This window comes from Pseudonaja textilis, chromosome 1, assembly GCF_049901715.1.
Source record: "Pseudonaja textilis isolate UNSWEBS1 chromosome 1, rPseTex1.2, whole genome shotgun sequence".
Lineage (NCBI taxonomy): Eukaryota > Metazoa > Chordata > Lepidosauria > Squamata > Elapidae > Pseudonaja > Pseudonaja textilis.
In genome coordinates this window covers 187,357,233-187,381,362 of record NC_141990.1, presented here as the reverse complement: position 1 = coordinate 187,381,362, position 24,130 = coordinate 187,357,233, and the positions used below count along the sequence as shown (strand labels likewise).

Below are 24,130 nucleotides of genomic sequence, written 5' to 3'. Positions count from 1 at the left end.
TCTCAAATAATATTTAGAAGCTGTGTGTACATAGTTATCTTAACCAGAATTTATTACACCATTTTTGGTGTTTGCGTGACTTCCTAAACCAATAACTATTATTAACTATAGTCACACAACAGTTCAGTTGAAAAGTGGCTGACTGGTTTATGCTTTAATTCTCAGGGTCAAATACATTTGTTTGGACTGAATAAATACAGAATAAATCCTCAATTTATCAAACTTTAGTTTAGCAGATGGCACATGCGGTAGCAGAATCTATTCATCATTATCAGTGCACAAAACAGTACTATGCATGCATAAAATCCCATTTGCAATTTTGTAGCTTTTAACAAATATTTGGATGCAATGATTTTTTCTCCCTTCCTTAATCTGTTAAACTGAATGTTTACTCTACCTCCCTCTACATATGCTCAACAAGTGAATTGGAAAAAAGCTTGGAAGATTTAAAGCTAGCAAGCCAATTTTTGGTCTAAATTTAAACCCAGCAATTATGGGCAGTAAAATGAAGAGACAGTAGAATTCAATATGAGTATTTTTCTTAACTATAAAGAATAATTGTTTAAAATAAAGTGTTGTAAGTAGCATAAAATAAAATATGGAGGGATGGTTAAATTATGCTGGGACAATTAACTATTTCAGCTTGGTAGGACTGCAGAGGCTAAGATGTACGTGCTACTAAATAATATGTGCTTTTGACACGTGTTTCTAACTCACTGAACATGTAAATTAGGAATGCAGAACTAGTTATACATTTCTTTCTAGCTGATTCATGAAGACAGCTCTGTTATTAGACAGAGCTACTTAAATTAGTAAACACTAGGGAAAAAGATAAGTGGCAAGGCATGGAAAGGGTTGTAAGCTAGGAAGTTTGTCTTTAAACTCCAAACAAGATTCATGGGCATAACAATATTTTCCCTAAAACAAGACTCAGTTGTTAATTCAACAGGCATTGTCTTTTGTTGGTCCTAATTATTCAATTACTCTAATATAGCTATGTGGCTGGCTATAAAGCAGGGGTCCCCAAACTTGGCAACTTTAAATCTTAAAGTTACCAAGTTTGGAGACCTCTGCTATAAAGCATATTTTACTTACCAAGCTAAAGCTATTAAAAGTTACTTTATAATACTGATTCCAAATTAATCCTGAGGAATTAGGATTAAGGAATAATTCCTCAACAGGAATTATTTCTGATACTTCAAAGCTCTGCTTGGCTTTAGAATTTATTTATTTTCTCCTTTATTTTGCCTCTGAGATAACATGACTAGGTGGAATGAGAAGAAGATCAGTAAAAACCATTTGGTTAATAATTGAACAATCATTTAATGTATAGGTTTGTCGTATTATAGCCAATCAATATTTGCCTATCTTGATAATATATTGCTGTCCAATAGAGGGCGGCATTCCCAAAGTCTGTTTCAACCTACACCACCAGTTCTTCTCTTCAAGTCTCTCCTTCCTCTGAAATGTAAATTAAATGTACTATACTTTGAATGGGAGTTCCAATCATCAAAGCACTTACTAATAAAAATAAGACTATAAAATAGGCATTTCTATACAGATCCCCAACTGAGAGCACAAAGTTGGTATAGCATTTACAAATTATCAAATAATTAAACAGCTCCTACCTGGGGCCCTAGGCCGGCACTTTATAGAGTTTTTACTGTACTGCCAGGCTTTAACTAGGTTTAATGAAAGCCAATTAAAAGTGTTTGAAAAGCTACTCCTGCTTGCTTCCTCACTCAATTTTGTATCATTAGCCCAAAATCTAAAGTACTACTGAAGATTGCCTTAAAGGCAAAGAAGGCATATGAACTTGCAAAGGAATGTCTATTCCAACGATGTCAAACTTGTGGCATCACGTTGTCCCATGACAAATCATGACTATTTTCCCCTTTGCTAAAATGGGGGTGGGCGTGGCCAGTGTATGATGCATTCAGCCCAGAGGCAGTGAGTTTGACACCCCTTCCAATGGGTAATTACTTACCGTGCGAATTTGTTGAGAAATTCTAGCCTTCAAAACTCTTGCCTTCCAGGAAATCATTAAGAAAATATTGGAATGTGCTGACATGAGTAGATTGACATTTGAAATTAGAGAGCAAGAGGATAAGCAATTTTATAAAATTTGGGACCTTTTCTATCAATGGTTAGATAATAAAATACAATAATGAAATATGTAGAATCTTAGAAAATAATAAATATATAAAGATGTATTTTTTTCTCTTTTTTACTATATCTATAAAAAAACCTTTAGGATAGATTCGGGAAGATTATATGAATTGTTACAAAATGATATTAAGTAAATTATAGTTATCTTGCAAAATATGAATGAATAAAATTATTGTCAAGTGATTGATTAATAATGATACTAGGGTACTTAATTTTTGATTGAGAATATGAGTTAATATGCAATGTAACTGTAATTGATGACTATGAAATGGATGCACAAAAAATTTGTAAACCAACTGGCACACTGCTTGTATACTCATGGAAGAAAGGTTAATGTTTTATGTTTTGTTTGCTTATGTTTGTCTTTAAAAATCAATAAAAAATTTACAAAAAAACCCCACCCCTCTTGCCTTCCTCTTCTATACAGCACATGCATCAGATTGCAGTACAAGTATGCATATTTTCTTGGAAATTAATGGAACTGACTTGTATTTTTATTCCATTAAAGCAAAATACAAGCAGTCTGTGTCTTACAACAGTTCATTTAGTGACCAAAGTTACAACAGCACTGTAAGAAGTGATTTACCATTTTTCACACATGGCACCCCCATGTCAAGTGATCAAAATTCATATGCTTGGCAACTGAATCATAGTTATGATTGTTGCAATGTCCTGGGGACAGGTGATCACTTTTTGCAACCTTCTGACAAACGAAGTCAATGGGGAAACCAATTTCACTTAACAACTATATTACTAGCAACAACTGGAGTTTATTCACTTAACAACTATGGCAAGAAAGGTCATAAAAGGGACAAAACTCACTTTGAAAATGTCTCACTTAGGAACAGAAATTTTGGGCTCAATTTTGGTCATTAGTCAAGGACTACCCGTATCGAAATAATCGAGAACGATTAACAAACTAGAGGAACTTTAATGAGAAAAAATAGTGCACGGTTTGTAGTATATTTACAATCTGAAGAATAAAATGTGAAAGATACTATGCCTGCCACACAAAGAGAAACTTTGTCCAAAATTATCACAATTCCAAAGAAATGTGCTTTAATTTTCCAGTTGCTATAGAAGACCCTTGATTAACAGAATAAATTGGAATTGATTTATCATGATGTCCTGGTTCATCAATCTCCAGGGAAATGGACCGTAAGGCCACCTTGAAATGACAGTCCTCGACTTACAACAGTTCATTTAGTCACCATTCAAAGTTACAATGGCTGTGAAAAAGTGACTTAGGACCATTTTTCACACTTCTCATTGCAGCATCCCCATGGTCAGGTGATCAAAATTCGGCTGCTTGGCAACTGATTCATATTTATGACTTGCAGCATCCTGGGGTATGTGTGTGTGGGTCACATGATCCCATATTGCAACCTTTTTACAAGTAGAGTCAAGGGGGAAGCCAGATTTGCTGAACAGCAGTGTTACTAACTTAACAACTGCAGTGATTCACTAAACAATGGTAGGTCTATGGAGATTCTCAGTCATCCAGGCTATAGTTGTCCCAAAGGTGCTTTTTCAAGAGGCAACTGGACTTCTTGGTTTTTCTTTTGAAGATCTTTTGCTTCTCCTCCGAGAAGCTTCTTCAGTGAAGAAACACGAAAGATGGTAAAAGGGGGCAAAATTCACTTAACAAAGATTTTGTTTGGGCTCAATTGAGGTCGTAAGTCAAGGCCTACCTGTACTGGCTAGCTAGAAAGATTCAGGCAGGACCAGGGGTGGGATTCTACCAGTTTGCACCTATTCCCAAGAACCGGTTGTAAACATTCTAAGCAGTTCGGAGAACTGGTTGTTAGAAGATATTACTGGCCTAATCCTGTAAGGAAGCCAGGAAGGAAACATTCTGGTGTTGCTTACGGAAACTGCCTCTCCATGAACCCTTATTACATTCCTGGCAGGACTAGACTTCTTGTCTCAGGAACTTTTCTGGAGTTTTTTTCCCCTCCTTTGGTGGTACTTTGCTTGTGTGGAGTGACCATTCAAAGTTACAATGGCACTGAAAAAAGTGACTTATGACCGTTTTTCACACTTACAACTGTTGCAGCATCCCCACAGTCATGAGGCCAGGTGAGGAGATGGAGCCTCATGGGAGTGATGTTGAGTTGGCCATACCCACCCAGTCACATGACCACCAAGCCATAGCCATCCAGTCACATGACCACCAAACCACATCCACCACCTAAACCACGCCCACAGAACCGGTTCTTAAACAATTTGAATCCCACCCCTGGGCAGGACTGCTCACCAAAGGCGCCCCTGGGAGACAATCCGCTCGTCCCTCGCAGGAACAACCTGGCCCCGTCCCGCTGAAAACCCTGCACGGGAACGCAGGGAAAGAGAGCCCACCTCCTGGTCGACGCAGAGACCCATGTTTGCAAAGAAAAAAGCGGGGAGGATTGAACTTGGAGGAGCCGAGCGAGGGCCCTCGCGCTTCCTTTCTTACCGCGGGCTCCGCACTTTCGCTCCTCCCGGGCGACCCAAGAGGCTCCGCCTCTCCGCCCGCCCCCTCCTGCCCCTAACGGAGGGCAAGAAATAGGCCGGGCCTTGGCCCGAGCTGGACCTGCTTTATCTCTTCGGACCTTCTTTCCCCGAGCCGGGAAAGGGGCGGCCGTCCCTTTCGGACAGAGGCTGCAAAGTGGCGGCTGGAGCGAGCTGAAGGAGGGAGGCGGAAGCCCAGCCGCGTTCTCGTCGTCCCGCTGCCTTGCTCTGCGCCCCTCCGGGTGTACCGCCGCCGCCGCCACCATGAGATTGCTACGGGCGCTGCTGAGGAGCGTCTCCCCGCTGAACACAATCCCACAGCAGGTGGATTTCTACTGCCGCTTCTCCCCGTCCCCGCTTTCCATGAAGCAGTTCCTGGATTTCGGTGAGTGGCGGCCGGGTCGCTTCCCTCCCCCAGCCCGGGTTGCTCCTCCTCCTCCTCCTCTGCGAGTCTTCCTCCCCCGTCGGCCGACCATTTTCTTTCCCCAGGGGGAGAACCGCTACCCCTCTCTGCGGGGAAAGGCGCTTCCACCTCCCCCGGCCTTCGAAGGCGGCGAGCGGAGAGAGGCCTCGCGCGGAGGGCTGCAGCCGAAGCCGCAGCTTCCCGCTCCAGCCGCGGAGAAGCGCGTCCTTCCCCCCGCCCGCCCCCCTTCGCCCTGTCGACCCGTTTCCTTCTCCACGACTGCCAGGGGGACACACGGTGGAAGAGATGGAAAAGGATATTGGCGCGTCCCTTACCCCCGAAATGCACCACAAAAGTTGTGCTTACCAAAGGGGTTGTGCAACAGAGGGTGTTGTCACGCAAAGAATCTAGACTCTTGGGATTGGGGGCGGGGTATGGTTTCTCACGTTGCTGCCCGGATAGTTTTGGAAGGTACGGGTTAGCCCTCGACTTACAACGGTTCGTTTAATGTCCGTTTGAAGTTACAAGGGCACCAAGGACCCCCCCACACACACTGAAAAAAAGTGAATGGTGACTGAGTTTTCACTCTTAGGTAACAACCATTGCAGGGTCCTCCTAATCATGTGATCAAAATTCAGATACTTGGCAACTGACTCATATTTATGGACCGTTTCAGGTCATGTGATTTCCCCTTTTGCGACCTGAAGAGGAAAAGCAATGAGGAAGGCGGATTTGCTTAATAACCGTGTTGTTAATTTAACAACTGCAGGGATTCACTTAACAACTGTGGCAACAAATGGGTTCTGATTCACTTAACGAATGATTCACTTAACAACAGAAATGTTGGGCTCAAGTGTGGTCATAAGTCGAGGACTACCTATACCAAATTCCATTTGACTGGTGGCTGGAGCTTCAGTGAGTCTGAAACATATGGAAACATTTGGCTATGCTAAGGTCACAAGGGGTGCTTTTCAAGGGCAAATCTTCTTTTTAAAAGACCATTCCATTTTTCCAAGTGGTTGTTATTTACAAGTTGTTACATTAACACTTCATAGTTTTGAAGTTCTGTCTTAAGAGGTGGATATGCAAGGCTGTTTGTGTGTATAAAAATGTGTGCTTGGCTCACACATATTTGTCCACATATACCCTTAATGGTTTTTCTTTTTCTTAATAATTATTACTTTAGCTAAATGATAGGCCTACTACTCTACCTAATATTGCTCAAGAAATTATAATCTTCCACTGTATTAATATGCATAGAGCAAATTACCAGTACTGTACGGTTCTTCTAAGATTACTCAGAATTACTATAGGTTCCATTTCACAATCCAAAAGAATATAGGATTGTGTTTGGATATATTTTTCCCAGCAGTATCTCTCAAAACTACAACCGCCACTTGCTTCAGTATGTTTGCTTGAGGTAATAGAACTGATAAGCTATATAGTCTAGCAATGTAACTCTTTCTTGTGCAGTTTTGCATGAAAAAAAGTTGGAGAAACCCTTGGAGGAAAAAAAAAATCATAATTCTTTTGGTTCTACCAAATGTGAATTCTGCAATGTGACTAGAATTTCTGCTGAACTTTAGTAAAAATATCCAATTGAATATTGCACTGATCATTATAAATATTGTTATTTAGCTTTAGATATTTTAATACATATGGTATTGGTATCATAATCAAAGCAATCAGATATTTACGCCTATGTATCCTGCATATGTTTTGCACTGAGTTATAACCAGTACAGGGTAGAGAGCACGATTCGGTTTATATTATTACATTGAAAATTATGTTGGGCCATTATCTCCTATTCCTAAATGTAGGAGTAGCTGATGAAGCCCTGCACTTTTCCTGCATTATCTCCTATATCTTCCTTTAAGGATATCCTCTTTAGGAGTGGTGCCTTCTAAGAGAGCTTTTGAAGGCCGATAGTATTGTTACCTCTTCATCACTGCAACACTGAAGATCTCCTCTTGAAATGATGAATGCATTTAACAGGAAGAATGAGCCAATTCGGGAGGGGGGGGTGCCCTGAACTAGATTCTCTGGTTGGGAGAGCAGAAAGCAGGTCCTGGGCGAGTTCACCAACACATCCCAGTTTGCCCTCCAAAAATGCTATTTTGTTCCACCTAATGATAGGACTGATCCTGTTATTCATGTTCCATCGAAGAGAAGATATTTTTAAATCTCCTCAACACAGCCCACAACATTTTTTCTTTTCTCTTTCAAGTAACCCTGAAATGGTATTATGTTCAAATTATCTGTAGACTTTGTCACAAAGCTATACTTGACTGAAGACTTCTGATATGTTTTGATTATCTCTTTCCCCACGTTTGTATCAAGCTGTTATTTTCTTCAGAAATGGCTGTGCTCTTCAACACAGGCAGTCCTCAACCTATGACCACATTTGAGCCCAAACTTTCTGTTGCTAAGTGAGATAATTTGTTAAGTGAATTTTGTCCCATTTTATGACCTTTGTTGCCACAGTTGTTAAATGAATCACTGCAGTTGTTAAGTTAGTAACATGGTTGTTAAGTGAATCTGGCTTCCCCATTGACTTTGCTTGTCAGAAGGTCGAAAAAGGAAATCCCATGACCTTGGAACACTGGAATGGTCATAAATATGAGCAGTTGCCAAGCATTTGAACTTTGACTACGTAACCATGGGGATGCTGCAACCATTGTAAGTGTGAAAAACAACCATAAGTCACTCTTTTCAGTGCCGTTGTAACTTTGAAAGGGTCACTAAATGAGCTGTTGTAAGTCGAGGACTATCTGTATGGAGAAGAAGAAATTATTTTTTGTAATATCTTTCATTGATCCTGAGCTGCTTCAAAAAAGAATAGTTTAAAATATCTATAAAGCCGCAATCAGTAACATAAAATGTTAGATAGCTTGAACTTTAATATCATGAATATTAAGAATCCAATGTGGTCTTCATGGGAGACCAAGCCACATTAGTCTAACTACTGGTACAATTCTCAACTTCAGAATACTACTTTCTGAATTTATGTAAACCTATATTTACTGTCATGATAAAACGTTATCCAGGATTTATAGAGGAGCTGTTATTATTTACCACCCTATGATCCTGAATGAACTGCGTAATGAATTGTTTATAAACTATTTACTGTGGTTTCAAAATTGTTTCCTTATGACATTTTTCCCATAGGATCTGACAATGCTTGTGAGAAAACCTCTTTTATGTTTCTGCGACAAGAGTTGCCTGTAAGATTGGCAAACATAATGAAAGAAATAAGTCTGCTTCCAGACAATCTTCTTAAAACACCTTCAGTTCAGCTTGTTCAGAGTTGGTAAGAACCTGTTTCTTTTTTAAACAGCCTCATGCAACCAAATTTGAACATTGTACAAAGATATGTGAAGATGCAAAATATTAGAAGCTGAGACTTATGGTTGGTTATAAGGCGCCTAATAGTACCCATGCACTGAATCTAGCACAGTGAGTAGACATCTGGCTTATATTTTCTCCCTCACCACCTACATAGCTCTGTGCCAGAGGCAGGAGATACCAACACTGGTTATGAACTCACAGCCCAGACTCCTAACATATCATCATCTGTCAACTATCATCCTTTACTTGAAGAAATCTTAAGGGCAAACTTCTTGCCCACATATACAACTTCATCTTGTGGTTTTGGAGCCTGACTTCACTTAATAGTAATATTTACAAAACGAGACCTAGGCATCAAAGCATGATGCAAATGAAAAGTTATCCTAGCCAAAGAGAGAACATAGAGACCCTTGTTTTAATCTGTTTTTGTTTTTTTCTGCTCAAGCATATTGTGCTGAATTGGCAGTAGCAATAACATTACATAGTGACGTTCTGTCCTTTCTAAATTGTTCAAGAAGTCAGATTTGGCCTATTTGAATGAATGATACCATCTGGTTGATCTCTGTACCCAATTATCTTTAGAATGCTGCATGAATGTAAACAGTTAATTCAGTAAAGCTTATTTCCAACTGAATGGGCATAGCACTGCAATATTTGAAACAGGTTTTGAACGATTTTTAGAAAGAGGGCCTCTATTGTAGGAGGGAAACAAATTTACATGTTGAGAAAGGAAGGGTTTGCAAAAGGAAGGGGAAACCTGGAAGAAGTGCTCCCCTTTCCTCTTGAAGGAGTTTTTGATATATTGGAGACCCTTTTGTTGTGAGGAAAAAAAATCTTCACTGGTGGGTGGCTAGAATATAGAATGGTAAAGCTAGGAAGTGTTTTACTTTTCAAAATCCATGTTCATAGTAGGTGTCCTGCTCCTTGGCTGAGGTAAGATATAATGGGCATTCATACACACTTACAGAAATGGATAGTACTTATTATCTTATATGTGGAGACTATTAATAATAACATTTTCTCTTGTTAAAAAAATTAGAATGTGCTGAAATTTGAAAGTAGTCATAATTGTTTATTTTTCTTTATGACAAACATGCAGAAATTGTGTTTTTAGGTATGTACAAAGTCTGCAGGAGATCCTTGATTTTAAAGACAAAAATGCTGATGATACAGAGGCTGTTTCTCGGTGAGACATTTTGGCCTTCTCAAAAACAATGGATTATCTTATGTTTTTCTTATGCCAGTCTTCTAGCATGAGACATTCAGAGCTATAGTTTTATTATATTTGTTTTATTGTATAAATCTCAAAAAATAGTGGGATATTAAGTATGAAGAAAAATCTCTTTTAAATAATTTATTCTTTGTAAGTTATCGGGGTGGTTGTCTAAAAATAATAAACTCACAAAATAAATTCCACTCTATGTCATTCATTTAGAATTACTACTGTATTAAAATTAGCGAGATTTGACCTACATGTACAATCAATGTTTTTTAGTTCAATTGATTAGTTTCTTAATTTTCTTTAAGGGTATTAATAATGAAGTGATACAGTAATATTTTGAGTTAACCCATTGAAATTAGTGGATTTGCTTAGAATTTGAGTAACTTAATTTTAATGGCTCTGCTTCAATTTACTAGCTTTAAATTCAACCACAATGCCATTGTTCTGTCCAAAATCCGCATGTCAATCGGAGACATTCATCCTTAAGAAATAATCTCAGTGAGACTTAGGTTGTAATAAACTGTTACTTCTTTTTTTTTCTTGTAATGATTTGTTTTATTCCTTAAACAATTGCTTTTAAAACATAAAATGAAACAATTTATTTAGAAATTACAAATTGTATTTATTGGCAGATGCACTATATACTGTATAAAACTTCTATTTCTTCTGCTAGCTTAAACTGTTAACTTCTATTGTCATGAATCTATAGCGTGTTAAGACATGCTAGCTGTGAAGAGATTAAATTATGCTTTTCTAAGGAAATGGCCCTTCATAGGGTACATAATCTCCCAGAGATGAGATATTTTAGGAGGAGAGTTTATCTGTTAGAATTTGAACAGCTACTGAGTTGAAAAATTCTAATGGTATTTTGTGTTAAAAGAATTGTAAGATGGACTTTGGAGGAAGAAATGGTGGACTGAAGACAACTCTGAAAAATGGAGCCAACAACTATAGCAAAGAATGTAGATTGGCCCTTTGAACCTCTTTGGAAAAAGAAGATGGGATATCACCCACAAGTATTCCAGATAATTGATCCTTGTGCAGAGTGCTTTGAGCACTGGAATGAGCCATCTTGCTCAAACCAGAGTTGGTGTCTTTAAAAGGATACTAAGTTTGCATACTTCCTTTCCTAATCCTATTCCAAAATTGCTTATTAACTACTTTGCACATGTAAGAAACCATTGGATCAACAAGTCTAAAAATACTATGTGACTGCTTTCAGCCTTCTCGAAAGAGAAATTTAACTCTTAACTAGTTAAGAAGCTTAATTTCTTCAAGCTTAAGTACTTAACATAATTGAAATAAACAGCAAAAAGCTAATTAAGATTTTGAAGAAAATTATAAATGGATTAGGAGTTCAGATAAATTTGAAGTAAGAGCTGGAATTAATTATAAAGAATCCTTCCTGTGAGAAAGTCAACTTGTTTTGAATTTTCTCTACATGACACAGAGAATAAAAATGAAAAATTGGACTTTTGAAAAAATGGAATCGGAAGTAAATATCAATATATATGCTTGATTCAATGGATAGAATGTGTCTGAAAGAAGTTTTGGAAGAAATGATAGAACAAGAAGAAGTTTTATTTGACAAAGTGAAATTGAAAGTGCACTTTTGCTTTCTGTTCGCTTTCAAATTCCTGCTGACAGAGAGGTATCTGCGACCTCTACACCCTACCGCTATCCTTTCTCCAAACATAGAGAAAATATTCATGGGAATACTGAGAGAAAAAGAAATTGGTAAAAAAAACCAAACACCTATGATTGTTGGAAACCTCCTGTGAGCTGAGCTCTATGCATTAAATCCCAGTCACTATTTCTTAAGTATTTAAACCAAAGCAGGACATAACATAAATACAGATGATAACCTTGACCTAAAAATAACTGTGACTATGCTATCTTGTGTTTAGAAGTCCAAAATCCATTTTAAAAGATTGCTTCTTTATACTGTTTTAAACAGAACAATTTTTGTTGATTAGTAGGATACTTTCTTTAGTTTCTTGCTTTTGTAGTAGTTAAAATTCAATATGCTTTCAGTGACAGATGTACTAGCATTTTAATACAAATATACCATACTTGATTTCAGTTTTAAAGATACTGTGATAACAATCCGGAACCGCCATAATGATGTCATTCCTACCATGGCTCAAGGTGTGATCGAGTACAAGGACAACTATGGGGTTGACCCAGTGACTAGTCAGAATGTGCAGTATTTTTTAGACCGCTTCTTCATGAGTCGGATTTCAATCCGAATGTTGCTTAATCAACACAGTAAGTACTTTTATTGACTTGATAGTATGTTTTTTTTTTTTATGGAATAGGGTAAGAAAACTTCTAGAAGGATTTCAATTAGATTTTAGTGAGCCAAGACTCACAGTGGGCATAATGCTGACATTGAGACTGCAAAGCCATATCATGCGTGCAAGCAAAGCTGGGGTTTTCTATTTTTTTCTTCTTCTTAAGGCTTTGTGGGGGGGAAGTTAAACCAGTTTTTCTGTGGCTCTAAATGGTAGGAAATAGTCATTAGTTCTTCCAGATCAGAGAGGGGAGTCTGGGGCAATAAAAAAGGCCACAGGACGCCAATTTCTAGTGTAAAACAAGTACAAATAGTTTCCTTTAAGAATAAAAAGGAGTCTTCTATATATGTGTTATATAGTGTAGCTTGTTAAGAAGTGGTAAATCCTTGTTCTGTTCAGTCATTATTGTCTCCCTACCTATACAGTATGCTGTTCATGGCCTCTTTATTGTGAAATTATTTGTTACTTTATTTTTGTCGTTGACAGCTTTGTTGTTTGGAGGAAACGTTGAAGTTAATCCAGCACATCCCAAGCACATTGGAAGTATTGACCCTAAATGCAATGTTGTTGAAGTTATAAAAGGTACATTCAGACAGACATGGTGAGAAAAATAAATGTGGCAAGGAACAGTCTTTCTGGGCTGCTGACTTTGTACAAGCTCATTCTGTCAGATATGGAAAGTTTCTACTCTGCTGAGACACGATGTTTACCCTTGAGATGTCATTCTGTGTGTAGAAAACAATCCAATTTTATCCAAATTTTGTAGTAATGACCTAGTATTTCAGAGACTTTTATTTGGTGTCTCCACTGCCATTAATTTAATGTAATATATTATTTAATGTAATTTTTATTCTAAATTGCATTTTGAAAAATCAAGGCAGGTGTCAAACCATACCATTAAAAGCTAGCAACTTCTAAGCAAACATGCATAAAATCATGCAATTATTGGGCTGATTAAGGGTGAACCCATTTATGTTTCCTCAAATCTCTAACCTTCCAAAAAGAAGGATTAGTAAAGTGCCTGATAGAGGAAGGACAGTGTGCAGCATCAGAAGTCCCAAGGATATGGAGACGGAAAATTCCCTCATTTTACAACACAACTGATTTTGATCCTGGATGCAGAATCAGAGAGAGTGTATTCAATCCCTCTTTCATCATCTTAAATCGCTGTAGATACACATCTTATATATGTATTTATAGAATTCAAGAGTACAGAGAACCTCTCTCTGAGAGAGATGAGTGGTTCAAAGATGAATAGATAGATAGGTTTAAAAAATGCTGTTGTTTGTATAATTTTGCTGGGTTGAGTTTGTTGGGTTGAAGGGGAGCTAAGTAGGAAGTAATCCATGGAGTCCCATCTTCCAACTACTGGAAAGCTTTGCTATCTGAGATTTGTACCGGACATCTTCCACATGCTTTAAGATATTAATGAAGACTATGAGGGGGATAGATAAATGCTCTTCTATTTGTGCAGAGAATCCAAACATAGACATTGTTCTTGTTAAAGTGGTAATTGAAGTTAGACAGAAGTATGCAAGAGAAATGTCAGCTGCTATTCATAGAATAGCAGTAAAAGATGGAATGCGAGTGACTGGTTCTTCTCAGAACTCTGTTTTAAGAACTGCTGCCAGCTAATTGAATATCTGGATGGGTGATCTGTCTGTTTGTGTTTCTGCGTATGCGTCTTTGTGTGCATCTTTTAAGCAAAATTGTATTGCTTTTTTCAGATGGTTATGAAAATGCAAAGAGCCTCTGTGACTTATATTATATGAATTCTCCAGAACTTATTCTTGAAGAGAAGAATGGTAAGCGTGGAAAGGGGTGGATTGGCTTACTCATTGGCTGTTCTTAACCAATTCCTAGCAGGTATTACCATATCCTCTACTTTGCCTTGGACTTACTTTAAATGTTTATGTAATAGTAGATAGTTTTTTAGTTGGTTATAGAACTAGCCTGCTTATATTGCGAAGTACTGCAGTTGGTGCTTTGACTCTATGTCATGAGAAATGCTAGAATCATTAGATAGAGAGATGGACAATATTTAGCATGTGTTCAGAGTACATCCTATAACAATAACTGTTTGTACATACTCATTCACTACAGCAATTGGTTTTAAGAAGCTAAGCGCAATTATCTGTGCCATGTTTTCAAATATGCCTGTCGGATATGGCTAGAATTCAATGTAAAATAATATACTGACTGAAAATGCACAGCATTCAGTATCAATCAAGCTAAACCTAAATTAGAGTTTCTCTAACTACATCGTACATTGTGTCATACTTATCTCAAATAGTGCAATAAGTGCCAAGAAATCTGTCATTTGCTTTTATTCTTTATTCTTTCGACATTTTAGCTAATCTTTATTCAAAATGCATTTTGAACTTCTATATCTTGATGTATATGTAGCACATATTCTCCATTCTCCATTACATTTGGACATCTTATACATCATATGGAGAACTTTTGGCCTGTGAAAAAGCTGCAACAGCTTTCTGTGGTTATGACTAGAAGCAGGTATGGCGGTTCTGTATATAATGACCAATATAGACATATCATAATCCAAATGGATCTGTAGTATGAATTTGCAAAAGTATTTAGGTTGCCCCAGAGATTCTATAGCATTGTCTTTCTTCCTTTTTGGTAGATGGTATTTCAGAAACCTTGGTGGTAGGCCAAGGTTAATGGTAATACTAATAATAGTAGTTGCCCCTTTTGGGGTGGGCTGACAATATTATTTGCTTACTAATATGGAGCAGTGAAGTGGCCTAAAAGTGAAGACACTTGCCTCCCACTCAGAAAGTCAAGAGTTCAATCCTAGGCAGCCACAGATATTTTTCTCTATCAAGGTGCAAAGAGAAAATAATTGCTGTGAACTCCACGTAGGTGCCAGGAAGGGCATCCAGTCAGTAAACGCTCAGCTCCATTCGGTCACCCCGACTCTATCCCAAATAAAGTTATTGAAGGGTCATAGAAAGGAAAAATTATTTGCTTACTAATGCTTTTGTACAGTTATTCCGGTCTTCAGTATCATTTTAGATGTAATAACAATTTCTATTGCCTGTTCGGGGTGTTTGGTTGTATTAGTTATTTTATACAGAAAGGTAGATTAAAAATAATTGAAATGCATCAATTACGTATGACTGCAGTATTAATGTGAAGAATTAATGTATAACCTGATATAAGTTGCTACTATTAGCTATCAATTCAGTGTTGACTCTCAGCAACCATATGGATAAATCTTCTCTACGACTATACAGTCCGGTCCTTCAAGTCTTCCAACTGTGTGGTTTGTGTTTCAACATGAAAATTAGATAAGAGCTGTTTGGAGTAACTTCATATGCATAATTGCCATTTTGTAGCTATCATTTCATTTAAACAATAACAGTTTTTGGAGAGGCATAGAACATGAAAACATTATCTAGTTTTAGTAATTATTGTTAAAAGATTTTTCTAGTAATTACAACTGAATTGTGTAATGTTGTTTAATCCTTCGTATTCTGGGTTAGTTTTAACACTATACATTTTATTGCTCTCTTTGTGTGTGCGTGCGTGCATGTGTGTGTGTGTGTATGCACACATATGCACAACTACCTCATAATAGATACCTTGAAGAATAATCGAATATTGATAGCTAAACACAATCACATTAAGAATGTACATGCTGTTTTAGTCACTGGGTCTAAAGCCAACATAAAGAGACAATTGGAGAATAAGAAATTTTGTTCTGACGTGTCATGCCTTCATGACATGGATGTGTTAAATTGACTTTTTTTTAAAAAAATGTACTTTATATATCTGCTGTTGAGAACAGAAGTTTTCTCAAACGTAGGTTTCGAATAAATTTTCTTAACAATATTTAAGTATGTATATATACATGTGTCCTCAACTTATGACCCGGTTTTGAAGTTCTGGCAACTCCCCCCACTAGTTTTGTGATTGCATTCTGGGTGCTTGACCACATTTATGGCTGTTTGCAGCATCCTGCAGTCCCATTACTTTTTACCATTCCCCCCCCTCTCCCCCCCCCCAAAAAACGGCATTTTAGTTCTAGTTTCTGGCAAAAAAAACCCCTATTGGGTATGATGGGTTTGTTTAATGACTGTGGCATTTGCTGAACAGCCATGTTTTTTGTTTAATACCACCACAAAAGTCATAAAATTGGGCGTAGTCACGTGACCTGCTGAACCTCCATGATTTACAACCGTAATTCCAGACTCAATTACAGTCATAAGTAGAGGATTACATGTATATGCCCACATTTATAGTCTTATATAAGTAAAATGTATTGGGATCCCGATAAACACGACAGTAATTCTATTTGCCCTTTCGAACTTTTATCTCTCAAATAACAGACTTTCACAACTGCAAGAAAGACTGCTCTTAAAGAGAATTTCAAATTGAGTTTGCAGTGTGCTATGAGTGTGTGTGTGTGTGGGGGGGCTTTATAACTCTACAGTCTCATGTGAACCCTTAGGCAGGACCAAAGTAAATGGATCTTATAATCTCTCCGCTACAAATTGTTGACTCATGGAGAGGCTACCAAGATTAACAGTGGCTGTTGCTATACAACTGATCTTTTTCACTCACCTTGTTTTGCAGTAAAATCACCAGGGCAGCCTATGCAAGTGGTATATGTGCCATCACATCTCTACTACATGGTTTTTGAGCTTTTCAAGGTTTGTACTGATCTCTTCTATGCACTCTTTTTCTGTTTCCCTTAGTTAGATTATCCACACATAATAACCTCTTCCTCTTGTATGAAGAAGCGTGGGTGGGTGGGTGGGTAGGAGGAAGCTTTTAAGGCAAGTGACTAAATTCTATTCAGTATATCAGGGATCCTCAATCCCCCGTCTGTGGACCAGCACCTGTCCATGGCATCCAGAAACTGGGCCATGCAAACAAGTGAAGCCCCATCCACGGGATGCAGGCAGCATGCAAAACCACATCCCCTCCGTTCCACGGAAAAACCTTTCTCCATGAAACCGGTCCCTAGTGCCCAAAAGTTTGGGGCCAGCGCAGTACATAACCTGTGCATTCATAGAAGATCTCTACTGAAGTTTCTGTCTGATTCTGCTTCAGGAGCATTGCCAGTCTCCTGGCTGTTTCTGAAAAAGTGAAACACTTTTCCTGCACTTTAGAGCCAGGTGTACCTCTCCACACCTTTATAGATCTCCATTGACGGTGAGACTGCTTGTGTGTTTGGGAACCTGCAGGAAAACAGGTAAACAGATAAACCTATATCAGAATAGGAAGGCCACACTATTCTGAGAATTCCTACACTGCCAAAGCAGTTGCTTCCCTCAGATTTGGAAACCGAGTCAGATACATTTATAGAAGATGTTTTCTTTACTCGTTGAGCAAAAGTGTATATAAATTGACTGTAAATACATATTTTTTAAACATTAGAATGCAATGAGGGCTACCATGGAACATCATGCAGAGCGGGGAATTTACCCTCCAGTTCATGTCCAAGTTGCGTTAGGCGCTGAAGATTTAACTGTGAAGGTAAAGAATTTAGTCTTAACGTTTTCTGTTTAAGTCTGACAAATGACTCGCAAAAAATAAAATAAAATAAATGCAGGGATCTGTTGCAGAGCCACCACTTCATTTCTTTCTTTGACCTGATCAAATGACTATGAATTATTTTACTTCTAGGGTTTGGTTATTTTTAGCTGCCTACAGGTAGTCCTTGACTTATAGCAGTTCATTCTGTGACCGTCCGAAGTTACAAAGGCACTAAAATAAAAGTGAGTTATTGGACATTTTTCACACTTACAATTGTGACAACATCCGCGTGGTCATGATGTCAAAATTCAGATGCTTGGCGACTAGCATCTATTTATACAGTTGCATTGTCCCAGGATCATGTAGTAACCATTTGTGATCATCCAAGCTGGCTTCCCAACAAGCAAAGTCAGTGGAGAAGCCAGAGTCACCTGTTACTAAATTAACAACTGCAATGATTCACTTTTAACAACTGTGGCAAGAAAGGTTTGTTAAAAACAAGCAAAATTCACTTCACAACTGTCTGGCTTAGCAACAGGAATTTTGGGCTCAACATTTTGGTCCTAAGTTTGGTCGTAAGTGGAGGACTACCTGTATTAATTTTTTATATACTTGACAGATGTTTTATTGTTTGTGTTTTACTGTACTGTATTATAAATTGCCCAGAATTACAGGAATAGGTAACACATAAATAATTCGAGAATGAAAGGGAAGGGGGTTGGGGGTGGGGTGACATCCTAGACTAAACATTGCCTCTAAGTATTCAAATGGAAGCTATGGACGGAAAAGTCTTTCACCAGCTACACCATTTTGCAATAGGACCAACCTGGCCACTATCATGGATGCTTTATTTGCATCATGTTCTGAATAGCTTTCATTGCACTTTGGAAATTATTTTAAAGCTTCAATTCATTAATTTTATGTCAGTGTTTTATCGTATTATTGAATATTTGAATAAAAGACAATTTAATAACCTTTTCCTCTGTTGGAGTAAGTAAGAAGAGTCTCTTGGTCTGTTTACGTAGATCAGGGAATGGTTGTATGATTGTAATTTATCTGTTGTTTCTGGAATACTTTCTTAAGAATGTATTATTATTGATTGATTATATTGATTATTGATTGATAATATGAGCTATTATGTAACATAATTATATTAGTGACTAGGAAATGGATGCACAAAAAAAAGTGGTAAACCAACCGATGCACTGTTTGTAAATTCATGAAGAAGGATGATGTTTTTATGTTTTATGTGGTATGTCTATGTTGTTTTGTTGTTAAAATAAAAAACTTTAAAAAAAAGAATGTATGTAGATATAGGCACATACCAAACATAGGAGCTCAATACTGTATAATATTTTCCCCACACAATTTAGATGTGCGACCGTGGTGGTGGTGTTCCTTTGAGGAAAATAGACCGACTGTTTAACTATATGTATTCAACTGCACCGCGTCCCCGTGTGGAGACATCACGAGCAACTCCTCTGGTTCGTAATCTGTATAATATTTTACATTATCAGTTACGAAATGAAAAACTCAAGTTCTCCTTATTTTTCCAGGAGCTTTTTAAACATGGTTCCTCTGAATTTGGAAGGTAAAGCATAATGAATTCTGAGACATTCTATATATAGAAATAATTTCCCCCCCGCAACCCCTTCTTAACCCCCATCAATTGTTTGAAATTGGTCCATGATTGCATTTGCTTTTGCTCAATTCAGAAATGTTGGGAAGAAAGATAAATGAAGTATGGACTTGTCTCAAATTGTTGCAGGTCCTAAGGCAGCTATAAAATCCCCCCCACGCCAATCCATCTTAAAGGAGGGGGAGGAGGGAATGAAACATTCTCAGTAGCTTAGCAGTTTGGATCCTGTCTGGTTTCCTACTGAGAGAGAGAGAGAGAATGGGACAACTTGCTGAGAGAGAGAATGGGACAACTTGCTGCAGCCAACTCATCACAGCTAACTCTGTGCAGGACAATGGAACAATTCTGTTTAATTATTTAAAATAAATAAAAAATATTTTAATTTTTGCCATTCCCATTTTGTTCTGTTCCTCCTTTTGCATCCTTTCTTAAATGATTCTATTCCACCATTTCTTTGCTATTAGTGTAACTCTTGTCCTGCAAGTTGTCCTGTGGCAAAGTGGTCGTGGCGAGTTGTTCTGCAGCGAGTTGGCTGTGGTGAGTTAGCCATGGTGAGTTGGCTGTGGCAAGTTGATCATGGCGAGTTGGCCATGGCAAATTGTCATGGACCCGAGAGCGGAGAGACTGAGAAGCACTTGCTAATCTTATCTCTGCTGATTTTGCCTGGGTTATAGAGAAACCTGGGTAGCCATTAAGACTGATATTATCCTTGCAGCTCCTGAAATTTAGGAGCTTGGAGGAGAGATGAGGTGAGCAGTAGAGAAATGGAGCTGAAGCATCTGCAGATGAACAAAACATTAAGTCTGCGGTAGTTTTAACCACTGGAAATAAATAAGTTCAGCTTTCTAACACTGTTAGTATTATTGAAATCCTGAGCCCTGGAGCTACTTTGAAACCGATGCTGAATTCTTGAGTAAAAATCTATCCTGTGGATTTTTAGGGGCAAAACAAAACAAAAAAATTCCAGGAGAAAAATAAAACTTCAGTCGTGAGCTCAGGAAGATCCCATTTTGGAGTATTTAAGAAGCATGCAACTTATTCACTTCATATATTTGCTGCTTTCCATTATAAATCCCAAAGTGAGCGACGATCGGTTAAACTGCAAATATTAACAATAGCTTTAAAGCAATGTGATGTGATTCCAGTTTTAGAACTGAAAGTAAAAAGAAACGAAGCAAAATGATACATACAGCATTCATACAAAGACAGCTTGATTATGGGTCTTTATAGGCGCCTGCTAGATTTCGTTATAGTTTTCCGTGTGAATTTCAGCATTTCAGAGTGAATGTGCCTGTGCATGAAGATGGCCCGCCTTCAGGAGGGCATTTAGGGGAATGCTTTGAGTCTGACTCAGTTGGCAGTCATTGTAATTGCTTCAGTAGCAGAATAATAACTACACCAATGGTTTTCTTACAATGTCCTCAAGGCACCCTTGGCATAGTTGCTACAATATAGAGGCATCTGTTGCTCTTCTTTGACATTGTCCTGCAAGTAAGATTAGAATTAATGGAACTCAGTGTCTCCAGTCCAAGAAATAATTCAAAACTAAACAAAAATCAATGGTACCAAAAATACCCAAGGAATCAAACATGACCAACACTTAGAATCTTTCTCTTGCAAGTAAATATATAGGCCTATCATGGTGAATCTATGGTGCGCGAAACCATGTCACCCGGCACGCATGGCCTTGCCTGTTGGTCTTCCGGGTTTCTGGTATGCATTTGCGTGTGATGATCAGCTGTCTTTCGTGTGTGCGGCAGTGCCAAAAAACGGTGTGCACATGCACGCCGGCCAACTGATTGTCAGGTGTGCATGCACGCCAGAACCCGGAAGTTCGGTTTTTCCGGAGTACAATCCCTTCATGCGCGCTGCAGTGCCAAAAAACGGCCTGTGCATGCATGCCAGCCAGCTGATTGTTGGGCGTGCATGCACGCTAAAACCCAGAAGTTTGACTGTTCCAGGGTGTGGCCCTGATGAGCATGTATGTGCCACATTTTTGCGTGATTCGCCATCGCTGATCTAGGCAATCAAGTCTGAATTTAATTCAAAATCAGACCTGAACTAATCTTTAAAAAGATTAAGAGAGTTGCTGTCCTCCACTTATTTGACATTGTGGGCAAATGTCATTTCTCTTTCCTCTGTTCTAAAGTGTTGGTTAACTGTTCAAAATCATACCAATTTTAAACTTACTCCTGACCAGAGTGGCTTATTTGGATTAATAAACCAATTAACCAAATGATCTAGTTGCATAGGACAGAGAGTGTTTGAGAGTAGAGCTCAGAGCTCACTTTTGTGATTACAAAACTACTGTATTTTATGATGGTTTATTGTAGGTCAAAAAAGGCACAACGACATTTTTCTGGATAGAGCTAGGCTCCAACATTAGCTCTCTTCACTTTAATATTAGCACTTAACAGATCTTGAAATAGGTACAATATCTGTAAAGACTTACCAAGAGATGCAGGTGAGACTCCATATAAGATCTGAAGCACCCCTCTCCATGCAAATTGGAAGAATTGCATGGCCCTAGTTACTATTCCTGTATCAGTTATGGCTAGTATTTTTTTTCTGAGCAATGTAGCGTTGTTCTCCAGTGGGATACGAAGAAGGTTTTGGAAATACTATGTTCACATTTTCTTGAGCGGAAGCACAGAAAAACTTTAACCTCATTTAAGGCCCTGATAGTTTGGTAGAGCAAAAGTGGATGAATGCCCCAGGTTTGCTGTTTGTGGGGGCAGGGGGTGAAGGCAAAGGGCCATATCTTTTCAGTTCAACTTTTTTTAGACTACTTTTCTGTATTACTTCTGTGAATGTATGATGGGGGAGGAATTATTTAACAGGTTCTTCTGCTTCTAATAGCAGCTTGGATCTGTGGGCCCTGGCTGATGAAATTTCTGAGATGCATTTGTCTTCTGTTAACTAACAGATACAAATAATTTTATAACCTTACCTGCGAGGACTAGTGGTCAGCAGCAAAACAAAAAGGCTGCAATCCCCGCCTGGAAATAGCCCCACTAAACTCTGAATGTTCCTATAGGAGAAGCATTTCAGGAACTATGGAGAAGAGAGAAAAGGCAAAGTGCGAGTTGTGCAAAAATTCCTTGGCATCAATGGGAAAAAAAGCAGAGAATATTAATGTCTTCATGTTGGATTGTGCTTTCGTTTTCTTTTTTGTGGTAAATGTAATGTTTTGGCCGCTTCATCTGTCCTTTGACGTTAGATCTGCTTCAGACGTTTCGAATTTTCGGTTGTTTTTGTTTTTGGCTTAGGCTGGATTTGGTTATGGTTTACCTATATCGCGCCTGTATGCTCAGTACTTCCAAGGAGATCTGAAGCTCTACTCTCTAGAGGGTTATGGCACAGATGCTGTTGTCTTTATAAAGGTATGTCAGGGACTAGTTGTGGCGGCAAATTCCTTTCAGTTTAAAATACAAAACTTGTTCCTAGCAAGCTATTAACTCTGCCCTCCTTTCTTTTGGTGCAGGCTTTGTCAACTGAGTCTGTTGAAAAATTGCCGGTGTATAACAAATCGGCCTGGAAACATTACACAGCCAATCACGAAGCAGATGACTGGTGTGTCCCAAGTAGTGAACCAAAGGACATGACAACCTTCCGCAGCACATAGCAGCAGGAGGCCAGGCATGCTGAGTCAAAGAGGGTCCTTTCGCCTATGGTCAGCTTACTTATTAGTACCACTACCACATATTTTAACGGGGAAGGATGCATCTCCCTATCCAAACTGGAGTCTGAAAACCATATCATTGTCTAGAGTTTTCTACAGTGTTCATTTCTAACAAGTGGTGTTTTTTCCGTCTTTGCAACTTAAATTACTTCAGCAAATGCACCTTAGACTACTTGAGCAAAGTCAAGAGGATAAAAAACCCGAACAGTGTGCTCAAATATTGTCCTGCTTAACCACCAGCCATTCCAGTGAACAATTTGTTGTATATTTCCTTTATACACCTCCTCTGGGAATCAGTTGCACTAGCGCAGCCTTGTGCTCTCAAGGACTTCAGAAGGGCTTTACAATGTGAGAAAAACAATGTGAGCTTATCTCGTTTGTTTAGTTTTTGTATTAAACATTATGCGGAATTGATTAACTGGTTGCTGTCAGCGTAAACAACTCCTTAGCTTGATATTTATAGGTATATATTTACAGCTAGACATAGAAGTGCTTGTGCTTCATTTGTTTTGTTTTGAAAATTGAACTGTTTTAAATCTTCGTCACTGAAATAAATGATACTTCAAAGGACTTGAAGCACTTGGCTTGTCCAGATGTAGCGTTTTCCCAACTGGGGAGAGCAAAGCAGATCTTTTAAGGATGCAGGGCCACCATGTCCTCAGAAAGGAGTCTGGCCTCTGAGTTACTATCAAGTTAAGTAGGCAAAAGCTTGTAGTCTTATTTTTCCTCTGAGATATTAATGGAATTTAAAATTGTACGGCTTGGGCTGAATTTTCCATTCAAGTTCAGGAAACTTAGTAATGTTGATAAAACCCTTCCTAACAGAATGCCACTCATACACAAGTGTTGCCAAATACAGTTGGTCTCACAGAGTTTGATCACAATATGCGAGGAAAGGATTGCAATGAATTAGTTTCTTTTCACATTTATTCCACTATTTCCATGGAACAATAAGATGTGCTTGCTTTCTAAGAAAACAGAAATTGGAACGTTATATTGTGTCATTTTATTTATATTCCTTATGGCATATTTTAATGATTATAATTATGTTTTCCCTTTCTGCAAGGGAGATTTGACAAATGACTTAGGTTATTAAAAACAAATTTCATTCCACTGAAGTCAGTTGAATACTGATATCATTGCTAATCCTTTACTTTTGTAGTTACTTAAAGTGGTATGTCTACTCAAAAATAAAACCCCATTACACAAGTAAAGGATGTAACTTGAAACTGCAGACTTAAATACATCACATCATAAATCCCATTGAGTAGTACTGGACTTAGTGAGACACACACAGAGAAGGTTGGGTTAACTCCCTCAGCTGATACTTGGGAAAGCGTCATACACACCCTGAGTGATTTGAAGCCCCACCCCACTG

The 24,130-nt window shown here is 38.3% G+C and overlaps 1 protein-coding gene across 2 annotated transcripts; it reads left to right on the top strand.

Annotated features, from left to right (window-relative positions):
- The first annotated feature begins 2,649 nt into the window (after positions 1–2,649).
- Positions 2,650–23,870, top strand: PDK1 (pyruvate dehydrogenase kinase 1). 2 transcript variants are annotated; one of them, XM_026697051.2, is made up of 11 exons: positions 2,650–5,044; positions 8,231–8,372; positions 9,525–9,596; positions 11,716–11,900; positions 12,413–12,508; positions 13,654–13,731; positions 16,526–16,602; positions 17,333–17,431; positions 18,805–18,915; positions 22,340–22,453; positions 22,555–23,870. In XM_026697051.2, the coding sequence occupies exons 1-11, from the start codon at positions 4,924–4,926 to the stop codon at positions 22,693–22,695; spliced, it is 1,236 nt and encodes a 411-aa protein (XP_026552836.1). In that variant the 5' UTR covers positions 2,650–4,923; the 3' UTR covers positions 22,696–23,870. The 2 variants fall into 2 exon arrangements, with proteins under 2 accessions (XP_026552836.1, XP_087776082.1); XM_087919956.1 differs by lacking the exon at positions 22,340–22,453.
- The last annotated feature ends 260 nt before the right edge of the window (positions 23,871–24,130 follow it).